Consider the following 20,519-nt stretch of genomic DNA (forward strand, 5'->3'; position numbering starts at 1 on the left):
TTTAACCGGAATAATAAATTATAATACAAAATAAAATAATTATTTTTTGTAAACACTTTTGCGTTAAACCTAAACGGACGCTGCTTGTCAGAAGTTATGTTTACAGTAATACGAATCTGCCTAACAAAGAAAAAAATCCTTAATGTTTCGGAAAGTTATCTCTTTCCGTCGTCGCGTCGGGAGCAAAAAAAATATACAAAGAATAAAGAAAAAAAACTATTTAATATATTTAAATTCAACTATTCGAGAACACTTTACTTTTTTAAAACAGATACGTCTACAAGAAACCGTTGGAAGTTCTGTTAAAAATAATTATTTTATTTTGTAGATTTTCTTGCAGTGCAGTGGCGAAATACCCATAAACGATTTTTTTGGAAAGATGAATCCGCCACATAGGTATAGACATTTTTTTATTATAATATAAGTTAGACCTTCTGAAGATATGAAAATATATATTTACTTTCTATTTTTAGAATTTTCACAAATTATACTTCCTGACACTTTTAGAATAATTAAATAATACATTTTTCGTATACTCGCTATTTAAACCTGTGTATTTGTATATACTAGTTGTTTACGATATTCTCCGATGGTGGCAGCACCGGTGGAGATTGCACCAAGCCTATACAGCCCGTATGATCACGTCACAGATTTCTAGACGGCCTTTCCACTTAATTCAGTTCAAGATTTTTTTTCACGGTCCGTTTTTTCGTCTAAAAGCAAGGTGAACGTATTGACTGAACAAATAAAACATTGTCTAGACAGGGCTTTAACAGTAGATTTCATCTATTTCTGAAATATTTGTTTTATGAGGAATCTAGAAATTAATAGATACTTTGAACAAAAAACGGTTTTATTTTATATCAATAGATATTTACAATTTTAATCTCTAGAATTTTTAACATAAACACCTACTGCTTAACGATATAATATATTTAAATATTAATACACACCAAAATAATTTACACCACTCATTTTACGAGCATTTTAATCAGGTTTTGATCGATATCGCCTACAGGTATATATTTGTTATTATATAGTTCCCTCTCTGACATCAAAATCATAACTTCCAGAAAAACAGCTATTGTCATAAAAGCAAAGGAGTCAACTTTAGATTTGCTATTAACGTATCTACAGGCTTTTTTCTCAGATTACATTTCAAATACATGAAGCAAAAACATGAAATAATTACACAATTACTAAATATTCAGAAATTAATATTTTCTCTGTTTTATTTAAATTAATGGCAAGTCAGTTGCTAAGCGATGACGTAAAATATTCAGTATAACCAGATCATTTAGATTAAGTTTTGCCTTTAAAAAGAAACAAAACATGTTTTCTTTAAATATTAAATATTTAAATGTTTAGAATGACCAGTAAAGCTAATATAATTATAATATCTATAGTAGATATCAGATAAAGTTTTAGTAGTAGATAATATTTCTCTCTTAAATGTGATGTAATTTACAATCGGAAAAACTGCCTGGATAAATAACTAGAACAGTATTTTGATCACAATAATCGTTTCAATAATTCGTGTCTTAAATAATTGAAAACCCGTAAAACTGTCAGATTTATACAATAAAAAGGACGTGTAAAGAGAGAGAGTTATTTAATCAGAATTTGGTTTACAACAAACTCCACGGCGTGGAAACTATATGATTGTTTGTTTCTATTTGCCTAGCTATTTCTTCGTGAATGCTATGATTCAGCCACATCATGTGGAGCTTTTCGTATCGCTCGTTGTTTAATTTTAGGGGATTCCCACGTCTTAAACCCTGATCAGTCTCGCCATGTTCATCCAGATATGGGGGCGAAAGAAAACAACCTCTGAGAGGCGTAGCTAACAGCAGTAATTCACATTCCCTTATCCGCAAAAACATTCCTACTCCCGCCCCACATACGCTGGCGTGGTAGTTGCAAGCTCCCACCGAAACCTTGTTGTACTCTGCTTGACAGCAATAGCTCTGCGAGCACAAGATGGCCCCGCATACCAAGCACATCGTGGGATTTCGACAATCCTCTTGGCTATTAGGACAGCAGAACGTCGAAACCGAATTTATTAGTTCACTATAATCGGACGGAAGCTTATGCAATTCGGGTATCAGCGTGGGTTCATCCACTCGAACATTTTGACTATCTTTCTTGAAGTTTATTATTTCCTGATGATTCATCCATTTATTAATTAACTCTTGCAAGAAAGGAGAATTAAAGAGTTCTTCTGGTTTTGTCGGTAGATCTAGGTAAGCGCACATATTTTCGAAAGTGTCGCAACCTACTTCTTGCAGATTATTTGGAGCGGACACATCGGTCAGATAATGGTAAAATAAAACACAAGATCTTAAGAATGGCCTGGAACGATCCGTAATATAATCCCACACTTTTCTGGCACACACGTCTTTACGCCATTTGCCTACTGATACTAGTAACATATCTATAACATTGTTCCTTTCAGCATCTGTCTCGGAAGCAACATCGTCTGGCCAAAGATACAACAGGCTTTTAATAGTATTAATTACAAATATTAACTTAAGAGTATGCCATTCCAGTGTGCCTCCAGTAGGAATGGGGGCAAACGACTCTACTAATATTGTGGGTAGTGAATAAGTTAAAGATACTAAGAAACTGAAGCAATCAAAGTCAAAAAGTGACGGACCGCTAGTTGGATGGTCAAACAAAATACTAAGTAAGTTGAGAGCGTGACTTTTAATTACTACATTCTTAGTCCATGTAGTACCTAGCACAGCAACAACTTTGACAAAGTTTCCTAGACAATCTCTCTGTCTACTAGTCAGGGACCCTAAAAGTGGTTTGTTTTGGTAATGGGTTACAACCTCTATAGCTTGAATAGTGTATGCAAGTGATTTCCAGGCCATAGGTGCTAGTCTTTTATCAGACGGATGTGGGCTAACATTCAACCCTCTAGTGTAAGTAAGCTGAGCAAACATGTGCAACATTTCCTTAAGTACTGAACTTATTCTCACTTTATTTTCATAAAACAAGTTTTTAAAGTCCTCATTAAGATCAGTATCGCTCTTCTCAACGGGCGTGGAGTAAAACACTTGATGAGCCTGTAAGATACAATTCATTTCACATTCGTCTATTGTGTCTGGCTCAATGCTGGTGCCGCTCGAGGCGTTTACACAGGCAGTACAATGAATGTTCTTACACTCTTCCATGTTACATTTAAATATACCATGACAAACTTTGTTTTTCTTGGCGATGATTTTTTGAAGGGACAAGAGAAAATCTTCGAAAGGTATATCGTTCCTGGGGTGGCTAGGCTGCAGGTTGTTTAATGGTGGAACTAAAGGCAGGACAGTGTTGCTTAGACATTCACATAGAGGACATAAAAACTCCTGCTTGTCTACGTCAAAACTTGATGGATGACGTAACCTGTAGGGTCTTCTATGTTCCCTAATCATAACGTTATCAAAGAACTTTCTCCAACAATCGCGGTGCATCACGTGTCCACAGGTACTGGTGTAAGGTGCTGGACCTCTGTTTGAATGTAGAAATAGAGGATTATGATTTTGTGCGGCGGCTAATACGTCGAATGATTTGTTCTTGCATAGCACTGTCGCTTGTTGAACGAAAGCGGCCATAACCATAGTCGTGCCGGTGGTGGTAACACGTTCTTCTTCCTGACACAATATACAAGTGTAGTTTTCTTCTACCGACATTCTCGAAGACTGATTCGGTCCTAGGGCTACAGTTTGTAGTTCGGTCACTTCCATTTCGCAACTTTCACTCACTTTTCCAGACTGAGTTTCCATACTTGTACTTTCAAACAGTTCGGCGTTTTCCTTAATAAAATTCTTCTGTTGGGCTGCCAACTGAGCCATAATTTTAGCTCTTCTGCTAGCGGCTAGCTTGGCTCTCCTTTCTTTTTCGCTAACGTCGGACTCTTCGGTCGCGCCGGAATCTTTTTGGATATCTAATGAAACTAACAAGAGTTGCAATCAAAAATATATTCAATCATTATTTGCAATAAAAAATATATTACTCTATATTTATTACTTATTGAACATTTAAATAATAAAATCGATTTATTATTTAAAATGTTCAATAAGTAACAAATAAAGAGTAATAATGTAATAAAAATACTATAAAGATTATCCTCAAATACCTTTAAATAAAAAGACTAAAAGAGGCCCTACACGCATTGATTTGATCTGCAGGTTAAACATTTAAGGAAAATTATAAAAAAATATGAAATTATTTTTTAAAATTAAAAAAAAATATGTTAAAACACTGCTTATACTGGATGCATCTCAAAAGTGGCTCACCCCTATAACTTTTTGATTTTTTCAGATAAAAAAAACGAGATTTAAATATATGTTAGTTTATGACATAAATTAGGATTGAATGACGTATTCAATTGTTTTTGGTCGCTTCCTGTTTCACCGGAAATGACTAAACTTTTGATTTTTAAATGGCAAACTTTTGATTAGAAAATGACACTCTGAATAGAATGACATATCATATGTCAACTTTTGACATTTTCGAATATGATTTAATTGAAATTGTAACATGCAGTTCATAACGACAATTTGACTTGAAATACCAAGTGTGTGGTACAAAATTATTCGTAAAAAAATGCTTTTTTCAAATATGCTAATGAACCACAGTTGTTCCATTTAAAAAAATTGAGATATGATTAAAAATACGATTTGGGCCTTTTTTAACCGGCCAGGACAAGACACGAAAAACATTAGACGATCAAAACTATTTTTCCAAGGTTCCTTGATTGACAATTAGTGTTTTTAACACAGCCTTGGCACCCCAGATTGAATTTTAAAATAGATTTGTCTTTAAGCGAAAATGTCAAAAGTTGACATATAATTTGTCATTATATTCAGAGTGTCATTTACTATCGAATAAAGTAAAAATATACCGATGGCAAATACGTTTAAAATAAAGTATACGGAGGGTACCGCTTAAATTCCTGTCCCGATAGTGAAGGATGGCTATAGAATTTCAATGCATTTCCAACATAAGTCTATCCTTGTGTTGTAGGAGGTTTGACTAAACAAGGATGAACCTATGTCTTGAAACCATTCGACTCGATTTTCTGTCCTTCAATACTGGGACGTAGATTCTCTCATTGCTCTTATGGGGAGGCCGTCGTATATTTTATTTAAACGTATTTGACCGATGGTGCCATTTAAAAATCAATAGTTGTAGCCATTCCCGGTGAAACAGGAAGTGACCAAAAACAATTGAATACGTCGATCAATCCTAATTTATGTCATATATGTACTATCATACCAAATCTCGTTTTTTTAAACCGAAAAAATAAAAACGTTATAGGGGTGAGCCATTTTTGAGACGCACCCGGTATGTTGAATTGTAGTTTTTAAAAATATAATTTTTTTGAATTTAAAAATTTAAAATATCAAATTATATTTAATAACTGATACAAAATGTATTTATAGTGAAAACAAGCAAATAAAATGTTTTAATAGATAAATTTAAATGATATATCCAGATAACAATATGTCAAAAGGTAATCTAATTTCATTTTTTAACCTCTTTTCAAGTGTATGTAAATTTATAATCAGTATTACACATAAATAATAAAATATAAAATTATAACAGATTTAAACATTTCACTTACCAACTTCCATATTAGTTATCTGATGATACTTCTTCAGGGTCCATTGCAGTAATCCTTTATGAGCATCAACCCTGGGACATTTCAGTAAAGATTCCATTAGTTCGAAAATTTTAAACTTTGTAGCGTTCTCGATAAATCGGAAAAATGGATAGTGACCCGTCTCCTCTTCTTGAAGACCATAGCCAACTAGGTGCAGTGCCCTGTACAACTGATTCTCGGAAAAACTTCTAGCTCTCAAATTTAGACACCTTTCGAAAACCGTTTGTATTACGTGCAGCATAACGTCGCACTGCAACAGGTTGACCAGCATGTTGAAAGAATCGCACACCTTTGGAAGTTGGGGCGGAGGGCAGCATTCTATTTCGCCATTTTCCTTCCGTCTTCTCCTTTGCGCTACTTCAGCCTTGGACATTTCTTCCCGAGTATAATGATAAAAGAAAACGTTGAACTCGTCGTAATATTGGGGAAGAAGTTCGTACGTTCCCTTCGCGTTACTCAATCGTAAGGGCTCGTTAAACTTCGCTATTTCGTGGATGACGGTATCGACGATGTCCGTCTCGTTATCCAGGTCGTCCGAAACGGTTTTGACTAGTTCGGAATGAGGCGATTGCTTGATGCAGAGAGCGTGTAGCAGGTCTTTCTTCACTCGGTCTTTGTTCGATACGTGACTCACTCCCGGCATGTGTCTTTCGCCTATAACCACGATCAAAAGGTGCAAGAATTCCTCTACCAGATTAATGGTCTGTCGCATACTGTCCTCTTCGGGCGATTTGATAGATATCATTTCGAAATCGGGTAACGCCCAATTGATTAAATTAAATTTATTCAGTAAGTGAATTAAGAACTCGTTGCTTTCTATCAACGAAGCGCCGATCTGAAGCAAATTAATGTCTCTATCTAACATTTCAGTTCTGCATTTCACGTTGTGATAGAAATATAACGTATTCAAGAGAGCGTAGCCGTTTCTCCTCCACATTCCGGAGTGCACCTGGGCGATCATGACTTGAGTCCTGAGCACGGGTTCGATAATCTGGACGGGAGTCGGAGTGTGTCCCGGTACGTGTACCTCGGTACTATCGAAATGTAAACCGAACTTCTCTAAATGCAGGTGTAGTGCGGCTAGCAGTCTGGTCAAAGGTAAATGTATCGACACAGGTTTCGAAGACACGTCGTAATGTAGACAGGCAGTACCGTGATCCGCTAACTCCCTGACCTCTAAGGGCTCGTTCGGTTCGTAACACGGGTTTTCGTTTAGGTACTTTAATATGCATCTATACGCTTTTACTAGAACGACTTTGTCCGCAGCGCACCATTCTATTATGTACGAAATGCAGGAAGCTAGTTTAATGTGGAGATTGAACCCAGATTCCCATTCTGGTTCAAATTCCATATGCTGTCCTACTTGTCTGGTCACCGAATCCATGCCTGAAATATTGATATACTGAATAGAAATAGAAAAGAAAATATAATTTTATGAATGAATATTTTGAGCCAGTATTTATAGTTAACAGAAAGATTTTTTACAGTTCCGTAACTGGCAGCTCTTATTCCGGTTCACGGAATAATTAAATAACTATTTAAACGCTGTGATAGCTTATCATTCATTACGCTGCATTACCGAAAATTACTTTTTTTATACAAAAATAGAAATAATTGAAATTCCTGTAAAGATCACTGTTAAAACAAGAATGTGTAATTTATCAAGATTATCTGTTTATTTAACTTCTACAAGTATAAAAATATTTAAATTACTTTATCAAGTATCAATATGAATTTAATACATTAAAATTGCTACTAAATAATATTTGCAAATGATAACTAAAATTTTTCTTATATTTTTTTATATATTTGGAACTAAACAAACACTTTTAATGATATTGAAATTAATTTGAAAGACATGATTTAGTTGAATGTTTCACTCTAAAATGAAAACGATAATTCCATCTCTACCTTGACCTCTAATTATAATTTAGATTTTTAACGATTTAAGCATGAATCTAAAGGTTGTGAATCTAAAGTTAACTTAATGAATTTCCTTGATTAAAATTATACCATATATTTGAGAGTATTTAAGTTTACTTTTCACAAACAATAAAACAACATATTTACTTTATCGTCGAAAGGATTTGTATTAATTACATCACTGCAATAACTTTATGATTTAAAAATACTACGATATACAGGGTGGTCCGAATTGTATTCCGGAAACTTCGGCAGCATATTCCGCAGATTAAAATAAGCAAAAAAGTTCGTAAAAATGTATTTTCTAAAATGCTTAGTTACGGAGATACAGGGTGTAGAAGTTACATTTTTATTTCGATTTTTTTCCAAATAATTTCTGAAGTAACGTGAATATTTGGAAGAAAATTGATGTTTGGGAGTTTTTTGACAAAATAAATTTGATTTTCATGTCAATATGACTCCTACTTGTAGAGGGCGCCACCTACATATTTTTAACTGGTTTGAAGAGTAATAATTTTTCGTCCATATCTGTATAAAACTACTGAGTAAAAAAAAAATATACATTTAGGACTTTTTCCACATAAAAGAGGTCTCTTGGTAAAAATCGCTACGAGTAATGGTTTTCGAGATATTTGGAATCGAAATTATCTATACCTGTCATCAATGACATAAATTAAACATGTTGACTAAATAGATATTAGACTGAAATCAAAAAATTGAAATCTTTTTTCAACAGAAACTCTTTAATCATCATTTTTTCGCAGAAAAATATATGATTAATTAAAAAAAAAAAAATTTTGTTATTTTAGTCAAATAACTATACTCAACGTATGCTTATTTTTTGTCAATAATGACATGTATTGACTATTTCCATTCTAAATATCTTGAGAAAGGTTGCACGTAGCGATTTTTACCAAGAGACATTTTTTACGTAAAAAGTCATGGAAATGTATATTTTTTTAGTCAGTAGTTTTATACAGGTACGGACGAAGAGTTATTACTCTTCAAACCAGTTAAAGAATATGTAGGTGGCGCCCTCTACTAGTAGGAGTCATATTGACATCAAAATTAAATTTCTCATGTCAAAAAACTCCCAGACACCAATTTTCATCCAAATATTAACGTTACTTTAGAAATTATTTAGAAAAAATCGAAATAAAAATGAAACTTTTACACCCTGTATCTCCGAAACTAAGCATTTTAGGACATACATTTAAACGAACTTTTTTACCTATTTTTACTTGCAGAATATGCTGTCAAAGTTTCCGGAATACAGTTCGGACCACCCTGTATATTATTTATAGTTTGAACATAAATAAGTTAATGTATACAAAAATAAAACAAATAATTAACTGTTAAATGTTTAGTCTTTCTTATTTAGGAGTATAAGAAAAATCGTAGTTGTCCTGAAAATAAGTTGACGTTGCACGATCAATGACAAATATGTGTCAATAAAAAACCTTAGAATTTTAACTTTGATAACATTGTTTATTATTATGGTGAAGATATTTTTATACCGTCGTATTATCGCAAAAAAAATCCAGTTGGCTTGGAATTGATCGATAACATTTCCCATATATAATTTTACATAATACATATATAAAATGACAGGGTCTTCATTTCATAGCCATCACTGACGCCTTTTTTGCGCGAACTAAATACGAACTTTTTTTCGATCATATATTGATATAACATCACAAAGCAAAATTATATTGATACTTCAAGGAAATTTCAAAGATTTTTTCAAGATATTTCCGGATTAAGCTATTACAGATAAAAACGAGTTCTTAAAATAAATCCCAAAAACTATTTATAAATTACTGCAGTTGACAAAGTGATCAAAATAAATTCGGGGATTTATGAGACTCATTGATCTCTCTGAAAAGTAGACAGCTCGTTTTTTAAAGAACTTTGTATATCTTTGTGTTAATTTCATTTTTATTCTAAAATGAAAGTAACAAACATTCCATACAGTTTAGAAACATCTAACAGTATAATGTAGTATATTCCACACATAATTTCCCAAACATTAAATAAAGAGTAACTTAATTTTTTAAATCGCACTTAACTCTCTATATACAAAACGATTGAAAAGAAGAAAAACAGTTCTATTTTTAACTGTTTTATCAAAAAAATATTAAACTTCCAAGAAATGTCAGTGACGTACATTTTTCAGTCAATATATAGAATATATTGATAAAACTACATTTTATAAATTTTTTTAAAAGTTTATATACAGTTTTTATGTATCTTTAAAACTACACATTTCCGGACCCATACCGGGTGTTTCTCGAAAGTAGCTCACCTCTATATTTTTTTTATTTTTCCAGATAAAACGAGATTTAGTATGTTCGTATATGACATAAATCGAAATTGACTGACGTATTCAGTTAGTTTTAGTCGCTTCACGTTACACCGGGAGTGACTAAAACTATTTTTTTTAACTTAGATTTTTAAATGGTACCCTAGGCATTTCTTTACTTAATTTGATAGAAAATTATATTCTGAATAGAATGACATATCATATATCAACTTTTGGCATTTTGAATTAAAAAAAAATAGTACCGCATGATCGAAAAATAACGACGTCCAGTTAGCTGGGAAATGACAATGACATTACCCATATAAATTTACATATAAAATGATAGCGACCTTTATTTCATAGCCATCGCTGACGGCGTTTTTTTTCGATCATACGGTATTTTAAAATTCAATCTAGAGTGTGCTAAAATCACTAACATTTAATCAAGGAGCCTTAGAAAAATATATTTGATAGTCTAATTTTTTCGTATCTGTTCCAGACCAGTTAAAGAATGCCCCAAACGTATTTTTAATGATAACTCAATTTTTTGAAATGGAACAAGGGTGGCTTATTATCATATTTTGAATTTTTACGAATAATTTGGTACCACATACCTACTTGCTATTTGGATTCAAATTGTCGTTATACTTCTTTGCCGTCGCACTCTAGATTGAAATTTAAAATACTCTTTGTTTTTAAGCGAAAATGTCAAAGTTGACATATGATATGTCATTCTATTCATAACTTCATTATACAGGGTGGTCCGAACTGTATTCCGGAAACTTCGGCGGCATATTCTGCAGATAAAAATAAGTAAAAAAGTTCGTATAAATGTATGTCCTAAAATGCTTAGTTTCGGAGATACAGGGTGTAGAAGTTTCATTTTTATTTCGATTTTTTCCAAATAATTTCTGAAGTAACGTCAATATTTGGATGAAAATTGGTGTCTGGGAGTTTTTTGACATGAGAAATTTGATTTTGATGTGAATATGACTCGTACTAGTAGAGGGCGCCACCTACATATTCTTTAACTGGTTTGAAGAGTAATAACTCTTCGTCCGTACCTGTATAAAACTACTAAGTAAAAAAATATACATTTACGACGTTTTCCACGTGAAAAAGGTCTCTTGGTAAAAATCGCTACGAGTAATGGTTTTCAAGATATTTGGAATCTAAATTATCAATACCTGTCATCATTGACATAAATTAAACATGTTGACTAAATAGTTATTAGACTGAAATCATAAATTTTCGATGTTTTCGTGCTAAAAGTTCAACAGAAACTGTTTTATCGTCATTTTTTGCAGAAAAAATTATGATTAATTTAAAAAAATAAAAATTTCCCAAATTTATTATTTCAGTGAAATAACTATCTACTCAACGCGTTCATTTTTCGTCAATAATGACATGTATTGACTATTTCCATTCTAAATATCTTGAGAACGTAGCGATTTTTACAAAGAGATATTTTTTACGTAAAAAGTCACATAGATGTATATTTTTTCGCTCGGTAATACAGGTTTATACAGGTGTGGACAAAAAGTTATTAAGCTTCAAAACAGTCAAAACACATGTAGGTGGCGCCCTCTACTAGTAGGAGTCATCTTGACATGAAAATCAAATTTCTCATGTCAAAAAACTCCCAGACACCAATTTTCATCCAAATATTGATGTTACTTCAGAAATTATTTAGAAAAATTCGAAATAAATTCATTTTAGGACATGCATTTATACGAACTTTTTTACTTATTTTTATCTGCAGAATATGCTTCCGAAGTTTCCGGAATACAGTTCGGACCACCCTATATATCAAACTAAAAAAATACCTAGGGTACCATTTAGAATTCAAAAGTTATAATCATTTCCATTGAAACAGGAAGTGACCGAAACTATCTCAATACATCAATCAATCCCAGTTTATGTCATATAAGAATATACGAAATCTCGATTTTTATCTAAAATAAAATAAAAAAGTTATAGGAGTAAGCCACTATCCGAACACCCGGTATTTACACAAACTTATTTCCATATTTTTTGATGGGGAATCACCTTTTGACATGTGACCGTGCATTTATCGAACGCCCTGTATGGAACAAAAAGCACTTACCTTGCATCATAACTAAAAGACTGGTTAATTCATGGAACCCATGCATAAAACTTCTTCTCAAGTCATCCGTCCATTTCTCCGGAACGAAACTCAGCAGATACTTTAAGTCATACAACATAACCAGAGTCCTTTTCAAAAGATGAAGAGTAGAGTTGCGTTCGAATTCTAATTTCCCGTTTTTATTCCGCTTCTTCTTATACTCCGACAATACTGTGTTCAACAAAATGAAAAGGACATCGTCGCTAGCTATAAGGTGATGCGCCAAAGTAGGCACAGTATACAACTGCACTGATAGGGACGAAATCGAGTACGAGTGATCGTGATCATCCCGAATAAAATCCTTCATTATTTCCCCGTAATTTTTCGTGAATACTTTGGCTAAAGACTTCTTGTTTTCATACTCTAACAGCATTCCCGCTATGAGCAATCGGTGCCATTGCGTTCGGGCACTTTTCCATAAGGATGAGTCGTTGAGCATCACCTCTGTTAACAGAGACGGTTTGCAAGAACCAGGGGCTCTCATCATACATTCGGTGAAGATCGATCTAAATCCCTTACCGTGACCTAGGAACTTTTCAAGCCACGTAAGTACTTTCATCGCGAAATTCTGGTGAGCGATCACGTACGCGTGATTAACTAATACTTTCAGCGGTCTGTTTCCATGCCGCGAAGTGTACTTTTCGATGTCTGCTTGTAGTTCTGAACAGATCTGGAAGGAAGCACATCTCACGACCGCTCTTCCTTCCCGGTCTATACTTGTCACGAATTCGGTGGAAGTTCTTTGAGTGCATTTCAAAACCCTGCCTAGCGTACCGATTACTTGTTCGAAGGTATGCATCTCGTCGTTGTAGAGGATGGTGCAGTACATGTCCGAGTCGAAGAAATCCGAGTTAACGTCTCCTAAATTAACGGTAGCTATTTCCTTGCCTGTCAAACGTTCAAATCCGTACCAGAGAATGGTTTCGAAGACTATTCGCGTACGGTTGATGAGATCTTGCGGTAAGTTATTTTTGCCGTCGTCATCTTCATTGTCAACCTATCGAAACAGTAATAGTCAAATAACACCCAGGAAATGATCGCATAAGTTAATTAAAATGAGGGGTCCAAGGGAAGAACTTGATAAGCGCCAATTTCTTAATTTTAGGATTTTATAATATTATAGTAGGTCTAATTGGTCCGTACAAAATGTATAAACTCTGTACTAGGCCAGTCAATCTGGAGGTTGAGATGGAAAAAAATAGTAATCAATTATAGCTTTTTTCGATCACAATGGGAATATCTAGATAATGATCTCCTATTTAACCCCTCAAAAGTCCAATATATAACCCCTCAAAAGTCCAATATATTTACAAAAACAGAAGGAAAAAATTAGTCGGCAAGCCCTCAACAACTCGTAACCGTATACACCAGTGTACACCAGTGCAGATGGTGTATACGGTTACGAGTTGTTGAGGGCTTGCCAACTAATTTTTTCCTTCTGTTTTTATATATTCCCCTCGCTATTTCAATTTTTATATATTTACAGTTACCTGAAAGTATGTCCAGAGTAAATGGATTTTTGCAGAGTTCTCAATTGGAGGCAAATTAGCTAAATTAAAGCTAGTCTTAAGGGCTTGTCTTGATGTAATCCTATTGTATCGAGTGTATCTCAGATCGTTAATATGTGCCCAAGCTATATTAAACATATTAACGATCTGAGATACACTCTGTACAATATGATTACATCAAGACAAGCCCTTAAGACTACCTTTAATTTAGCTAATTTGCCTCCAACTGAGAACTCTGCAAAACTTCATTTACTCAGGACATACTTTCAGGTGTAAAGATATATCTATTATAGGGAATGTTATAAGTTGTATTTTTTAGATTCAAGAATGGATTGGTAACAAGTTAGATCCGTTACAATATGGATGGGAAAAAGATCAAGAAGGCAATCTGACACCTATTCAGAACAAGAACAAGAAATAATCAACAGAAGATGTAGCGCCTCCTGCCCTACTGAAATTAATTTTTTGCAATTGCAGAGTGTCAGTGCCCTAAAAATTGCTTTTGTAGAAAACTGACTCTTAAATGGTCTTCAAAGTGTGGTCAGTGCTACAGAATCAGTTGCACAAACTTTTGTATTTTAGTTGAAGACAAAAATGACGCTCAGGATGACGCTATAGCAGATTTTATTTAATAACTTTAATTTAATAATATTTTTTTACAATAATTTTGTTTAATAAATAATATTTAACCGTTATTTTTAATTGTTTTAATCCTTAAATTTATACTTGGTTTATCTACATATATTAACACTATACTATACTGTTAACGCAAAAATTATAGCTGTTTGGTTTAAAAAAACTGGAAAATGTATAAAACGTATAGTAAAGAATTGCTCTGTCTCTATTACTATTTATTTTAGAAAAAAAAATGACTGAAGGTAAAATATTCTAAATTTAATTCTATACAAAAAACATATCTTTAGTTTTTTCGAAAAAAAGTTATACCAACGGAGATATTTGAAAAAAAACGAAAGAATCTAAGATGGCGGTGGTTTTCTTCCCCCACTGGGACCGAATGGGACTTTGCAAGGGTTAAATAGGAGACCATTATCTACATATTCCCGTTGAGATTGGTTGGTTACTAATTTTTTCCACCTTTACATATAATACCGTATGACCGAGAAAAAACGGCGTCAACGATGGCTATGAAATGAAGATCGCTGTCATTTTATATGTAAATTTATATGGGAAATGTCATTAATCGTCATTTCCCAGCCAACTGGACGCCGTTTTTTTTCGATCATACGGTACTAGGCTACGTTTACTGGCCTACAGGGCAATAAGTAGCAAATACTATAGTATATGCCTAGTAAAAAAAAATTAGAATACACGAAAAGAACCCGATGTCTGGCGAGAGTGACAGGTAAAACCGAGGGTAAAACGTAATGTATAGCTTGTTCTAGCTTTTGGTGTTGGATTAATACATTTTTATCACCTATTGATGATGATGCTAACAAGCTGAGCAAAACGTGTTTTTAAAACTATTAGAATTTCTATGAACTTGAATGTTTAAAAACCACCTCTCAAAGTATATTAATATACTCTTGTCTTAATTCTTATTAACTTATTATTTAAAGATAAGGATTAAGTATTTAAGTTAATCTAGCAAAATTATCTCTACCTGATTAGATTATCTGACATTCAGCAATAATTGACATTTAATACAGATGCTTGGGTTTATAAAGCCCCGTCTTCAGAATTTTGTACTGTCGCCAATGACACGTCAAGAGAACCAATGAGATTTTTAGGAAATTCAAACAGCTGTCAACTTTAACCAAAATCTCTGGTGGGTCTGGGGGTGGAGAGGCTGTTTCATGCAGCAAAAGATAGAGAACTCTTCAATGAAATATTCATGGAGATCGCCAACGCCTGAAGACAGGCATGGCACGACAAGATGAAGAAGTGAATTTTAAATTTAAATAACTCTCATTGGTTCCTTGAAATATCAACCAATGATAGTCAGCGACACAACGAAATTCTACGAACGGGGCTTAAAAATGATGTAAATAAAAACCTTGTATGATGTAAGATATGAAGACATGAAGAAATCAAAACAAATGGGTAAAAAATAAGGGCAATAACAAATTCATGCTAAAGTTAGTAAAAAGCAAGGATAAAAAAATACTGAAAAAATATAAAAACAACAGTTTTATTCGTAATTTGCTAAACCGTTTATATTATTTATAAGGTATACCCTTAGAGGGAATTAAGCTACACTAAACAACTTTGGTTGTTATTGAAAACTATTTTGAAGGAAAAATTACTATAAGAAGGTAATGATAGGATGACATGCAACATTTAATGCATAAAACATTATTTGGCACAATAATCAGTTATTATATTTAATAACAACTGAAGTCCGTACAGAAAATAGTTATGAAAATGAAAAGTTGCTATTATTTATCATTTAAAAATAACTAGTTACTTCTACATGATAATAAGTAATAGCCACTAAGCATGTTAGTTAACATATCCAACATTTAAACAAATCTAATACTACTATGAAATAAGATAAAACTATATAATTAAGAATGTAGGCATTTATAGTTATTACTATTTATAAGTAGTTTGAATTACCCTTGAAATAATGCCAAAAATGTTTTCAAAATGTATACAGCTATAGCCCATATTTTATAAAGCTTTGTGTAAAAATTTGGAAACAGACACATAAAGCAGAGCTTTGTCTGTATCACACTTACCTGATGTAAGATGCAAAATGGATCTTTTTTCCACGCTTCTACATCTCCACAGTCGCAACATCCTCCACCACCTGACATGCCCATTCGATACTTATGAAAGCGATGTGGAGAGTTCTTGAAACAGTCCACACATAAAACACATGTTTTGTCCATTCCACATTCTCGACATGAATAAGTCGGTTCTGCATTCTTAAAAAATCTTCCGCATACAGACGAATGTTTATTGGCATGGTCAAGTTGACTTAAAGCTTCTGGCGAACTACCTTTACAAATAAAGTATTCCAAAGGAAGAAAAAGAACATCACTGGCCAAGTCTTCATTAAATTGCCAATTAAGACAATTCTCGTTTAAAGCAGGACAGTAAATCTTTGGAACCCATTCAACCCAATGCTGCTTTAAAGTGTTGGCAGAAAATAAATCTTTTTCAAAATCTTCAATCCATTTTGAGGCTATGTCAGTTGCTGTGGGAAATTCTTGGGACATTTCCACATCAGCTGAGTCCTCCATTTTCTAAACTCAAAAAACAAATAAAATCAACTTTGTTTTACGATTATTAATAATGATAAGTCAGGGAATTAATAATTTAATAAGTAATCACCATGATTATGCTAAATCATAATTGAATAAAAGAATGAAAGCTTAATAATTATCAGTATGCATATTATATTAGTGTAAAAGCACACACACAAAAACTATATTCCATCACAGTGTCACCTTTTTAGTTTTTACTGTATTATGAAGTTCCTTCTTTAAGTCAGGTGGAAACAAAGATAGTTTTCCTTGAGTATTTGAGGTCATTACCAAAAAAAAATCTATATTCAAACAATATTTTTAGGTATATAAGGTATAAATAAATAATCATAAAAGGCTTTATTGCCTGTCTATAATTAAAAATAGTGGAAAATACTTTCAAAAATACAATGAAAAAATAAATTTAACTCACCAATTTACTTCCGGGGTTCTGTTCTTTTGATCATTTGCCAATAAGAGTTAAATGACCCTTAAAATGCAAGGCAATTTGTTTCTAATATAGTTGTAATGTATTGTTCAATTTTGATATTTCAATATCGCCTTAAATAATATTAGTTTTTTCTCTGCAATATGTAACAAAAGCAAGACTAAAAATGTGTTTTTGTTAAAGACGTAGAAATGTCAATTTCAGACAAAAACCTAAAATGTCATTTTTTTTATTGTCAATCCACGACAGATCCATATGATTTCAGTCAAAATAAAAAAAGAAATAAGTAGGAGATATTTGAAAAAAAAGGAAAAAATCTAAGATGGCGGTGGTTTTCTTCCCCCACTGGGACCGAATGGGACTTTGCAAGGGTTAAATAGGAGACCATTATCTACATATTCCCGTTGAGATTGGTTGGTTACTAATTTTTTTCACCTTTACATATAATACTATGCTACGTTTACTGGCTTACAGGGCAATAAGTAGCAAATACTATAGTATATGCCTAGTAAAAAAAAATAGAACATATATACACGGAAAGAACCTGATGTCTGGCGAGAGTGACAGGTAAAACCGAGGGTAAAACGTAATATGTAGATGGTGTTTTAGTTTAAACCTCAATATAATCCATACTTTCTAGCTTTTGGTGTGGGATTAATACATTTTTATCAACTATTGATGATGATGTTAACAAGCTGAGCAAAACGTGTTTTTAGAACTATTAGAATTTCTATGAATTTGAATGTATAAAAACCATCTCTCTTTTCAAAGTATATTAATTTACTCTTGACTTAATCCTTACTAATTTATAATTAAAGATAAGGATTAAGTATTTAAGTTAATCTAGCAAAATTATCTCTACCTGATTAGATTATCTGACATTTAGCAATAATTGACATTTAAGACAGATACTTGGGTTTATAAAGCACCGTTTTCAGAATTTCGTACTGTCGCCAACGACAAGTCAAGAGAACCAATGAGATTTTTAGGAAATTCAAACAGCTGTCAACTTTAACCAAAATCTCTGGTGGGTCTGGGGGTGGAGAGGCTGTTTCATGCAGCAAAGGATAGAGAACTCTTCAACGAAATATTCATGGAGATCGCCAACGCCCGAAGACAGGCATGGCACAACAAGATGAAGAAGTGAATTTTAAATTTAAATAACTCTCATTGGTTCCTTGAAATATCAACCAATGATAGTCAACGACACAACGAAATTCCACGAACGGGGCTTAAAAATGGTGTAAATAAAAACCTTGTATGATGTAAGATATGAAGAAATGAAGAAATCAAAACAAATGGGTAAAAAATAAGGGCAATAACAAATTCATACTAAAGTTAGTAAAAAGTAAGGATAAAAAAATACTGAAAAATATAAAAACAACAGTTTTATTCGTAATTTGCTAAACCGTTTATATTATTTATAAGGTATACCCTTAGAGGGAATTAAGCTATACTGAACAACTTTGGTTGTTATTGAAAACTATTTTGAAGGAAAAATTACTATAAGAAGGTAATGATAGGATGACATGCAACATTTAATGCATAAAACATTATTTGGCACAACAATCAGTTATTATATTTAATAACAACTGAAGTCCGTACAGAAAATAGTTATAGAAATGAAAAGTTGCTATTATTTATCATTTAAAAATAACTAGTTACTTCTACATGATATTTGTAATAGCCACTAAGCATGTTAGTTAACATATCCAACATTTAAACAAATCTAATACTACTATGAAATAAGATAAAACTATATAATTAAGAATTTAGGCATTTATAGTTATTACTATTTATTAGTAGTTTGAATTACCCTTGAAATAATGCCAAAAATGTTTTTAAAATGTATACAGCTATTGCCCAGATTTTATAAAGCTTTGTGTAAAAATTTGGAACCAGACACATAAAGCAGAGCTTTGTCTGTAACACACTTACCTGATGTAAGCTGCAAAATGGATCTTTTTTCCACGCTTCTACATCTCCACAGTCGCAACATCCTCCACCACCTGACATGCCCATTCGATACTTATGAAAGCGATGTGGAGAGTTTTTGAAACAGTCCACACATAAAACACATGTTTTGTCCATTCCACATTCTCGACATGAATAAGTTGGTTCTGCATTCTTAAAAAATCTTCCGCATACAGACGAATGTTTATTGGCATGGTCAAGTTGACTTAAAGCTTCTGGCGAACTACCTTTACAAATAAAGTATTCCAAAGGAAGAAAAAGAACATCACTGGCCAAGTCTTCATTAAATTGCCAATTAAGACAATTCTCGTTTAAAGCAGGACAGTAAATCTTTGGAACCCATTCAACCCAATGCTGCTTTAAAGTGTTGGCAGAAAATAAATCTTTTTCAAAAATCTTCAATCCATTTTGAGGCTATGTCAGTTGCTGTGGGAAATTCTTGGGACATTTCCACATCAGCTGAGTCCTCCATTTTCTAAACTCAAAAACAAATAAAATCAACTTTGTTTTACGATTATTAATAATGATAAGTCAGGGAATTAATAATTTAATAAGTAATCACCATGATTATGCTAAATCATAATTGAATAAAAGAATGAAAGCTTAATAATTATCAGTATGCATATTATATTAGTGTAAAGCACACACACAAAAAACTATATTCCATCACAGTGTCACCTTTTAGTTTTTACTGTATTATGAAGTTCCTTCTTTAAGTCAGGTGGAAACAAAGATAGTTTTCCTTGAGTATTTGAGGTCATTACCAAAAAAATCTATATTCAAACAATATTTTTAGGTATATAAGGTATAAATAAATAATCATAAAAGGCTTTATTGCCTGTCTATAATTAAAAATAGTGGAAAATACTTTCAAAAATACAATGAAAAAATAAATTTAACTCACCAATTTACTTCCGGGGTTCTGTTCTTTTGATCATTTGCCAATAAGAGTTAAATGACCCTTAAAATGCAAGGCAATTTGTTTCTAATATAGTTGTAAAGTATTGTTCAATTTTGATATTTCAATATCGCCTTAAATAATATTAGTTTTTTCTCTGCAATATGTAACAAAAGCAAGACTAAAAATGTGTTTTTGTTAAAGACGTAGAAATGTCAATTTCAGACAAAAACCTAAAATGTCATTTTTTTTATTGTCAATCCACGACAGATCCATATGATTTCAGTCAAAATAAAAAAAGAAGTAAGTGGTGATTATGGGGTGATTTTGCTTCTTTGCTATCATTAAAATACGTACAACCATCGTACAACTATCGTTATTTAAACGTTTCTCTCCATTTTTCCCTACATTAAAATTTCTAATACAAATTTACTAAATAATTTCTATCAAAA

The 20,519-nt window shown here is 32.7% G+C and overlaps 1 protein-coding gene across 5 annotated transcripts; it reads right to left on the reverse strand.

Annotated features, from left to right (window-relative positions):
- Positions 1-840: 840 nt before the first annotated feature.
- LOC115880962 (E3 ubiquitin-protein ligase UBR1) lies at positions 841-20,305 on the reverse strand. Of its 5 annotated transcripts, XM_030898304.1 has the most exons (6): positions 17,181-17,411; positions 16,952-17,049; positions 16,238-16,747; positions 11,992-13,027; positions 5,621-7,045; positions 841-3,946 (listed from the first exon to the last, which is right to left on the reverse strand). In XM_030898304.1, the coding sequence occupies exons 2-6, from the start codon at positions 17,033-17,035 to the stop codon at positions 1,629-1,631; spliced, it is 5,373 nt and encodes a 1,790-aa protein (XP_030754164.1). In that variant the 5' UTR covers positions 17,036-17,049; positions 17,181-17,411; the 3' UTR covers positions 841-1,628. The 5 variants fall into 5 exon arrangements, with proteins under 5 accessions (XP_030754164.1, XP_030754167.1, XP_030754168.1 ...); XM_030898307.1 differs by lacking the exons at positions 16,238-16,747; positions 16,952-17,049; positions 17,181-17,411 and adding exons at positions 19,134-19,644; positions 20,074-20,305; XM_030898308.1 differs by lacking the exons at positions 16,238-16,747; positions 16,952-17,049; positions 17,181-17,411 and adding exons at positions 19,134-19,649; positions 20,074-20,305.
- Positions 20,306-20,519: the final 214 nt, after the last annotated feature.

The sequence above is a fragment of the Sitophilus oryzae genome, unplaced genomic scaffold, assembly GCF_002938485.1.
Source record: "Sitophilus oryzae breed Bouriz unplaced genomic scaffold, Soryzae_2.0 scaffold_1668_pilon_pilon, whole genome shotgun sequence".
Taxonomy (NCBI): domain Eukaryota; kingdom Metazoa; phylum Arthropoda; class Insecta; order Coleoptera; family Curculionidae; genus Sitophilus; species Sitophilus oryzae.